General features: G+C 46.3%; 1 protein-coding gene across 1 annotated transcript; it reads right to left on the bottom strand.

Annotated features, from left to right (window-relative positions):
- Window positions 1-510: 510 nt before the first annotated feature.
- Window positions 511-9,127, bottom strand: LOC105828671 (testicular haploid expressed gene protein-like). The gene is made up of 7 exons (XM_036293294.1): window positions 7,693-9,127; window positions 7,059-7,165; window positions 6,893-6,985; window positions 6,444-6,587; window positions 5,295-5,418; window positions 4,901-5,126; window positions 511-1,759 (listed from the first exon to the last, which is right to left on the bottom strand). The coding sequence occupies exons 1-7, from the start codon at window positions 7,804-7,806 to the stop codon at window positions 1,554-1,556; spliced, it is 1,014 nt and encodes a 337-aa protein (XP_036149187.1). The 5' UTR covers window positions 7,807-9,127; the 3' UTR covers window positions 511-1,553.
- Between the last annotated feature and the right edge of the window lie 284 nt (window positions 9,128-9,411).

Below are 9,411 nucleotides of genomic sequence, written 5' to 3'. Positions count from 1 at the left end.
TTAGGAAAGTGTCGGGCGTAACGGTGAAGAAAAATGCTCGCGACTAAGAATTCAAAGGCCATCCGTACCCCCTTTAATTTCGCGACGGAGGTAAAGGCGCGCACGGCGAGTCGCGCCTTTAATTAAGCTATTTCGCAATGTCGAATGTTAATGTCTCAATCATCTAGGGCAGCGGAAGAGGGCCCCACGCGGGCTGTCGCTGGACGTAAGCGTAAAGCGAGCGCGGGCCTGAAATAAAATCGAAACGCGGGGGGGGGGGGAAAGGTGCGTGTTAGCTCTCGGGCGTAAATTGACGAATAATTCGGCGCGATTAATCCGGGCGGAATTAATAATTACGCGGCTCGCACTATTTTTCCCTCGACAACCGATCAAGAATATCGTATGTACCGCGGGGCAGGCCATGCGTGCATATCGCCGAAATAATTCAACGTCAATTTGAATACAACTAATTATCGCGGATCATTAAACGGATATTACCGGATTATATCACGGTCAATTTATTATTCATCCTTTTTTTTTTTATTCATTATTTAACGCGCACCCGGGAGAGAATCGCGGCCACATTTCTCCGACAGGCGGAACCCCGTTTATAGTACGCTTTATCATCGTATAAACGTCCCTTTAATATCCCCGGGCGTTAAAGGCGTGTGTCGTATTTCTCGCGCATTCCTCCCGCGAAATAAGAAAATACCGAGAACGAGTTGAAAGTCCGACGCGCGCGCGCGTTTCACTCCGCTCTCGTCTTATTTCCTTCATGAGGAGGGTGGTTCCATCACAAGAGGGGAGGGGGGGGGCGAAATGTCCTTTACGAAGTTACGCGACAGCCACGGAATGGTCGTTTACAACATTACGAAACGTTAATCCGCCCCGTGCGCGAGCAGATTGCGAGCGGCTGGCCTAATTTATGATGTCGACGGACGGCGCGGTTGTGTCTCGCGCTTTTGCCGCTCGCCACGCTCGCATAATGCAACGCGACAGGCCCGCGTCTGCTTTTTGATATATTGCGCGCGCGATATCGCACGCGACGAATCGTGGGGTTCGCGAAATAATGCATGTGTGTGTGTGTGTGTGTCTATCCCGATGTTATATTCCTCGTGTATATATCTCGCGAATACACCGGACTGTGTGAAAGCGTGGTAATAATAACGAGATGTGCGTGGCGATTATCTCGCGCGCCAGGATTATCATTCTGGTAATATTCGACGCGACCCCCAAGCCGTACAACCGGAATTCCATTAAACGAAAACGCACGGGTATTCAGGCTACCGTGGTATTCGAGTTATTAGAGTTCTACTATACTACGAATGACCGTCACATGGATTTTTGTTCTTCACAGTTATTTATTATTACAGTTACAACGGTACAATATATATGTACAATTCCCGGGACAATGGCGATCGGCTGCGGAATTATGTACGTGCACAGAAACCGGCGGCAAGTACCCCTGAATTTTTAACGCGCGTACATACTCTTGTGTACGCGGGACAAGCGCGAGGATTTAACCCCGCGGGTTTCGCGTCGGGTACACGGAGCTCACTTCCATTGGCCGCGTTTCAACGTTTCATCTTTATGAGCGCAGTTTTCAGTCTCTTGAACTGGGGTATCGGATAGATTTTCGGCTTGGCGAGACTTTGGAGACGCTTGGTGCACCTCGCCTTTAACGCCGTCGGCGACACGGTGAAGGCATCCTCTCGGATATCCGTTTCCCTGCCCGCTGGACGCCGGACGGGCTTCGCCAGGGCGATTATTCTCTCGGAAGCTACGGCATTAAACGTTACACTGTGTGGGGGTCTCAATCTAATCCATTAACATCGGTTTTCCACCGGCTTATTCTTATCAACGGGCTTAAGAGCGCGAAGCTAGACTGAGTGCCGCCGCGTTATGAAACAAATTGTTTCGCGCGCTGCTCTCCAACGGCGGCCATAATCTCTCGAATTTCATTTTGTACACAAACCACTGTCGTATGATATTTGTGTAATTGGTCGACCGGTAAGCTTTGTTACACGGTTATGCACGCAACAGCAATATGGATTAAATATCTAAACAGTGTGTTTATGCCAGCATCAATTAACTCGATCGCGATTATGCGTTCATAAATAAATAAAATCCCAATAAAGCGAGAGAGAGAGAGAGAGAACAAAAACGTTTCGTTAGTTTACGTTAAAATTATCTCTGGAAATATTTTACAAAATAATTTATCATCACATAAATACATTTTATTTTTTTGTTTCGAAAGGCTTCAAGAGCCATTCGTCAAAATTACGATAAATATGATCGCGGGTAAAAAGTCCTTCCCAAAATATTAACTGCGACTAAAAATTTGTTTAATATTTAATATTTTAATCTTCTTTCGCCTCTCGATGAAGAGTAAAAATGTGTATTTTTTGATTTACGTCTCCTACTTGATAAAACGCCGCGCTGCGCGCGTGGGATATATTGTAAAAGTTGCGCGCGATCGTTCCGCTATCCTCCCGTATCTCGTATTTTATTACAGACGGATTTCAATAGAAGGTAGATGCTGCGCACCCAGCCGATCGCACGCGCGCGCGCGATTATACACGAAAATTAAAATCGGTTCTTCAGGAAAGGCTTGTTTTATCGCGTGCACCTTCCTATTATCGTCCAAAGACTCGATGCACTTGCACGTTTTGTATCAAGCAACGTCGCGCGCGCGAAATTAAATTCCACGTCAGCGACGAGGGACGTCGGTTACGCCCGACGACAGCCCAAAGAGAAACTTGAGAAGGCATCTCCTTAGGAATATGTTGCAAGGAAAGTTAGATGCGACACGGACGGCGCGTGAAGTGATAGTCGAGTAATTTTAGAGAGATAAAGAAAGAGAGAGAGAGAGAGAGAAAAAGAGAGACAGAGAGAGAGATCTTCAATTGCTCTTGATATACATTTCATTCGACTTTTGAATTACTTAAGACCCGTTTGTTTACATTTCTGCCGTGCCCCTTTGCCGTGACGACGGCTCAAAGGAAAATTAATCTACTGTCGCACGGCCGACCGTCGATCGATAGTCGGAAGACGTCGTTTAATCAGAAACGGTCGAGTAACCGTGCGGTAGAACGCGATATATGTAGACGAAGCAAAAACTGAAATGGCTGAATCGTGCGAAAGATTGACGGATAAATGCAATTTATTTCGTATCTTGGGATTTGAGTCCTCTCTTGTTCCAGAGACAGAATGCAGCTAAAGCAGCGAAAGGTCAACGTGAACAAAAGAGAATAAATAAAACGGTAATCAAACGTAACGAATGTCCGATGCAAAAGTAACAAAAAAAAAAAAACCTCCAAGAAGTTCAATCGGAGAGAGCTGATGTAAGATAAAGCACTAAATAAATAAAAGTCATACGCAAATAAAATATGTAATAAAATGTACGAAATAGAAACACACACGGGCGCGCAGAGATTACGACCAAGTAGAAAGTACGTGAGCGACGCTAAGAAAATTTGTCGAGAGTGAGAAATGGCATCGGAAAAGCGCAAATGACGATGTCACTGCGAGCAACGTCCTCATTAAATAATTACAATGTCGGGGGGAGAGTGCCGCTAACATTACCGGTATAGCGCTGCGGGCAGGATATTCTGCATCGAGTAGCAACGGTAAGCATGGCGCGGCATTGCTGGCAGATCGGCAACAAAACACGTTTCGTGTGCCGCGGGCTTAATGTGTAGATCGTGTCCCGTTTATCTCTCCTGTGTCCATATCAAACGCTACAAAATCGTTACCTCGCAGTTATGGTTGAACGGAAAGATAACGCGAATTCTGCATTATATCACGAGGCTCAGTGATATCCGAAACTAATAGCGGAATATTCGATGTCGATCGATTACCAGGGGGTATATATGCCGGAGGTATACGGGAAATTCTATTAATTCCACAAATTTTTGTCGAATCTCCGTTCAATTAGCGATCCCGTATTTAAAAAAAAAACAAAAAACATTCTCGCCCCTCAACGTTACCGAAAACCAGCCGTAGTTTATTTATCATCGACGCTCGAAAGGTGCGCGCCACTCTCGTTACGCTTGCTATAAAAACAATATATAGAGACAAATTTTATTTTATTTCACAATACGTGAAATATTCTTGCGGGATCTCTTAATGTTACCACACGAGCAATTGAACAGTCGCCAGACACCGGCGAGCAAATCCGCCGTCTTTTCCTGGTGTAACGTAATGTGTGGGGGTCGACGAAATCACGGATTTGCTACGTGGGGTGTCCCAGAATCAACGAGATACACGATCCTCCATTAGGAGCAGGAGAGAAATAACAAAAGAGAAAATTACAGTCACTTTAATAATAAACTTTTCTACTAGAATGTTATTAGACGTGTAAAATAGAATGTGAAAAATAGCATGTTATTTGATGTGTAAAAAAATACAACCGCTTTTTTTTTTCACGTCATAAACGCAAAAACTTGCTCCTCAGTTAATTTCAACGAGACATAAATATAACGGCATTTTAATTCAACTCGATTTTCAGCACAGGTATTCACGTTAAAAAAATTTATATTTAAAAATTCCTGACGAATATGACGTGACTTCTCTCTCTCTCTCTCTCTCTCTCTCTCTCTCTCTCTCTCTCTCTCTCTCTCTCTCTCTCTCTCTCGCAGGAAACGTTTGTCAGGAAAAATCCAGCCTGAGCTCACGTTGAATCTCGACGGGAAGATGTCCGCAGGGACACCCCGCGTATGAGCTTACTTACGACATCCAATAGCATGTAATTGTATTGGTCCGGGGTAGGTGATATGGAAGCGACAAGGAGAACCTCCTTGTTGCCTCTGGATCGATGGTGGCGCGATTCCTTCGGGTGCCGAGCGGAGAAATCGATGCGGGAGGAGAATCGCAACGATAATAATAACAACGATCGTAATAGGGAGATGCGTGTTACTACCGGTGGCTCTCGTCGCGGCCGGCGAAACGGCGCCTGGTACTCGTAGCGGGATCTCCGGATGTCTCTTCTGAATCGCGAGTTTCTCCAATCGCTTGGTGATACGAAAGATGAGAGCGCGTGACGGCACCTTGAACGGGTCCCTCGGCTTCGCTTCATCGCGAAGTATCGGCAATGCTAGGCTAAACACTCGCTCCAAGTTGACCGGCCTCCACTTCTTCCTCTTATCCTGAAAACATCGAAGCTCACGATCGATCGATCGAGCGACCAAGAGAGAAAGAGAGAGAAAGAGAGAGAGAAAGCGCGGCCGCGTCCCGGAATCCGCGACGCGCGTCCAACGCTTTTATCTAGATCGATTAATATTGATTTATGAGAGAGCGGGAACGACGTCGCTTACGGGCTTCCTCCTTTTGGGTCTCGCAACGACTTTGGGCGCAGCCAGTCTTTCCAGAACCCGCATGTGCCTTTGCCAGTCTTCCGGTTTTGTGAGAGCTCTGCGCAGTTTCGCCATTCGTTTTCTCCTGGGCACGAAGAGAGCAGGGGCATTTTATCGGATAAATTTGGATGACGCTTTTACCGAAGAAAAATCAACCGGAGATTGATTAACGTTCCGTCAGTGGCTTAAGGAGACTTATGTCATTAGTGGCATTGCGGTTTTTCAATAATTCATGTTGATTGATACAAATTATGGGGATGGAAATAATGTAAGTTGCCATAAATATGTGAGAAAGGCTCTTATATTTTCTGTTACAATTAAATAATTTGGAATAACTTTGAAAAAATAATAGATATTTTTATACCATTTCTGAGAGAGAATTCACCGGCAGAAAATGAAAGAAACTTTAAGTAAAGATGAAAAGTGTAGTGGTAATTGTGGCGAATCTCGATGGAATGCCCCGTGTATACCGCGGTCCATTTCGGGGAACTATTAAATTGATGTATTTCTGATTGTAACCTGATGAATGATTACAACCAATGGAATAAATGCAATCTCTCGAATTTCATTGCGCACTATTAATAATTACTTCCGGTGCAATATCAGATGACCTTTCGTTAATTAAACGTGGAATTTAAACGTGGACGCTGTATAGCAGCGCGATCAATACAAAAGGGTTTATAAGCTTACGTTCTGTTACTTGCCTGCCGGTATTGTGTGTTGTGGCTTTATGAAATCAAGCTAATTATTTAACGGGTAATTAATATCATTTTTGTCCATACATGCAATCTAAATTATTTGTCGGTAGTTGATGCGCAGTTTTGCATCGCCGAAATTTAATATATTCCCCCGCGATTAAACGCGCAAACGAGAAAGGAAAAAAAAAATAGGATAAGAAAGGAACTTCGATACCGACAACTCGGCTGTGTCTTGCTTGCATTTTCATGGCGATATTTAAAATAGTGACGATGTTTTTTTTTTCTTTACGCATCCCCCTCGTTCGACGATCGGTTACTCGGGAGAATATGGCAGAGAGATTGTATGCCTAGGATGCGCGTGTCGTACGCAGGGAAAAAGTTGACATGACGGTGGGAAATGTATCGGCCTTACTTTTTCCTGGCTTCTCGTTCTTGACGCGCGTTACAGAATACGCGATACCGCTGGTACCGCGACTTTCGAACCTTCACCAGCAGATCGCTCACGGTTGCCTTCATGTTTTTGGTAGCTGCCAATTTCATCGTGTGAAGCAGAACCCTAGGCGTTTAAGGTATCGCTTTTAAGTCACCGTACATATATCATCGATCAAGTATGAGCTATCAGTTTTCCAACGATGTCGGAAATGCGAATGGCGTTAAAATTGCAAAAAAATAATCTCGAGTGATTTTCAAAGAGATTCTACTTAAAAATGGAAATTAATACGAATATGTCGAGGTATTGAAATATCCTGCCACCCTCTGGGAGGGGGTCTCGACATAGTAATCGATCTAATTGCAAGATATATTTTTCAACTCAAGTTTCTTATCGAGACCGTCTTCAGCATCGAGGAAATAGATGTGCACCTTCTCTTGGGCAATGCCAGATCGACGATACGCTTGCTGCTCCTCGCCGAGAGCGTCTTCGGGTGGATGCGCGGGTAAGGGGGCGGCGCCGCTCTGCGCGATAATAAATTTTCTAGAGGACTCGCGATAACCTGACGAGTACAAGAGCGGACGACTGTGCACTTACGCGGGATCGTATTTCTTGGTTACGAATTTCGGCTGCGCCATAACCCGGATGCGCCTCGAGGCGCGGCCCCGGAGAACCGCCGCGCGCCGAACTGTAAAGGGATGCGCCTGCGAAAAATACATATATATATGTAACATCGATATAAGTATCCAGAAGAGAAAAGACACAAAGGAGCCGCGCGAACGCCGCGCTCGAGCATCTGCTCCATCGATCGTTTTCAACTGAACGTTTTTCCCGCGGAAGGGAAAACGCTCTGTCTCTCGTAACGACCGTTTGATTCCCGTCGGAGGATGTCTCAACTTGACGTCCTTAAAATATTCGGATACCAGGTGACGTTTCTCGATTCGATTTTCTTATTTCGCGCAATCTCAATTGCACGAGATCCCAGAGTTTACTTAGCGGGGACCCGCGCTGCCCCGGCGCGTATCGGACGCGATCACGGTTCCGGTTAATGAAGTCCCGGACCGTCGGAGCGTAGACGCGAGCAGTACTATCGGGAAAGCGTATCTCTCTTCCCCGATACGTATATTACGGAAAGTAATAAAATTTCCTCCGAGAGACGTATACGGCTTTCTATTCCGCGAATAAGCGTAAACCAGGGGGATATTATCGAGAAAATAAATATGTCTGGTACCAAAACATTCGGATCGAATCGGCGAAGTCTTCTCCAGTTGGGACGCGCTAACTGCGCGATGTGCTCCTTGCGCGATAAATGGGCCAGAGCGTATTTAACTCTTTGGGAAAGCATCTTATCCGCCGCCGCTATTTTTTGCTCCTCGTTTTTCCTCTTTTTTTTCCCCGTCGGACGCTTTCCTCTCGGCGCTCGGCGCAATGATGAGCCAGCGTTTCCGGTACGCTTAATTATTAAATTATACTAGAGTCGCTTTAACGATCCCCGGGCGGAAAAACAGTGCGCTTAACGGGAAACCCGCGGGAGAAATGTACCGAAAATTAGCTCGACACACTTTCGCGGCTAATGCCGTAATTTTTTCGCCGCCGCGTTAGGGGCGCGCGGACATTCCACGAGGAAATTTTGTTAAGAGATTCGGACGGCGTGTGACAGGAGGATCGAGGACGAACAAAATACGAGCGGGGAAGAAGTCGAACGAGCTCGAATTGTATTTCACGTACCGCAGTCTTCAGGACTGGCCGAACGTTTTGGCGAGCGAGACCCGCGTACCTAATACGTATGTATTTTTCTAATCAAAAAGCGCTTTGCGACGGATATTCCATGAGGTCGCATCGTCGCGGATAACGTGTTATAACTGCGTGACAATGTTCTAACTCTGCATGCCAGCGCAGTAAAATTTCGTCGCACAAACATGCATGCTCGCGCATTTGCATTCGCCGGATATCTGACAAACTCCAAATCACCCGAGAAATCTGCCGTAATAAAGTTCCGCCCGGTGTGTATGACAAATTAACTGACGCGTCAGTGATTTTCACGCGTGAAATATAGAGCCTCGCGGAAAATATACGCGCTTTACCGGCGCGCAATTGAATTGAAAAACCCATCACCTCCCTGCTCTCCACCCCCTCCCTCAGCCTCGGTCATTCGCTTAAAAATGCATGCGAGAAGATTGTGGAAACCGGGGTGGGGATGGGAAAACAAGGTCGGGTGAGCGGATACTATTACGCACTCTTAATGCACGACGGGAAGAGCTGAGGGGCTTGTAATTCACGTAGCGGGGATGGCTGAAGAACGATGGGAAGATGTGTAATTCTCCGGTCCGTGCGAATCGAGCTCTCGACTCGTAATACGGACAAAAGTTTATCCAATAGAGATCTTTTAGGGACCCTATTGGTTTTATTCGTATCGAATCGTCCATGAGAACGCACGGGCCATTCAAGTATCTCTGCCGTCCTTTTCTCCCTTCTCTCTCTCTCTCTCTCTCTCTTTCTCTCTCTGTCTCCTGCTTTTCGGTTGCACTTTCGCCTCTGGCGTCTTTCCTTATAGCTATCTTCCTAGTTTCGACTCGTTGCGCTGTTTCCGTTTCCCTCCGGCTTCGAAACTGACCTTCTATCTCTCTCTCTCTCTCCCTCCCTCCCTCCCTCTCTCTCTCTGTCAACCCCGCATGGGAAATCTCAAATACGAGTCTGTTTACCTGGCACTTGAAATCCCGGTGGATATCGATGATAAGATTTCGCCCCCGTTGCCCTCAGCCCTACTACTCCGCCGCGTCACGTTTCCTACGACCCTTCCCCCCCCTTTCCCGTTCTGGCACAATTCTCCGTTTAGATTATGCAATTTGTATCGCGCGTGTTAACTACCTTTGCGGTCCGACCATTGCGAGCGCAATAATAGCTCTCGTCGTATCAGGTCGCCCGGAACTTCCCCCGAGAACAACGAATT

Source organism: Monomorium pharaonis, chromosome 10 (assembly GCF_013373865.1).
Source record: "Monomorium pharaonis isolate MP-MQ-018 chromosome 10, ASM1337386v2, whole genome shotgun sequence".
In the NCBI taxonomy this organism is placed as follows: Eukaryota; Metazoa; Arthropoda; class Insecta; order Hymenoptera; family Formicidae; genus Monomorium; species Monomorium pharaonis.
This window is presented reverse-complemented; position numbering and strand designations above follow the sequence as displayed.

Excerpts from the sequence above, each read along its gene's own strand:
- LOC105828671 (XM_036293294.1), bottom strand. The coding sequence starts at position 7,806 with ATGCTTTCCCAAAGAGTTAAATACGCTCTGGCCCATTTATCGCGCAAG. Across the intron at positions 6,588-6,892 it reads CTGGCATTGCCCAAGAGAAG|GGTTCTGCTTCACACGATGA; the intron begins GTGCACATCTAT and ends TTAAACGCCTAG. Across the intron at positions 5,419-6,443 it reads GAACGAGAAGCCAGGAAAAA|GAGAAAACGAATGGCGAAAC; the intron begins GTAAGGCCGATA and ends CTTCGTGCCCAG.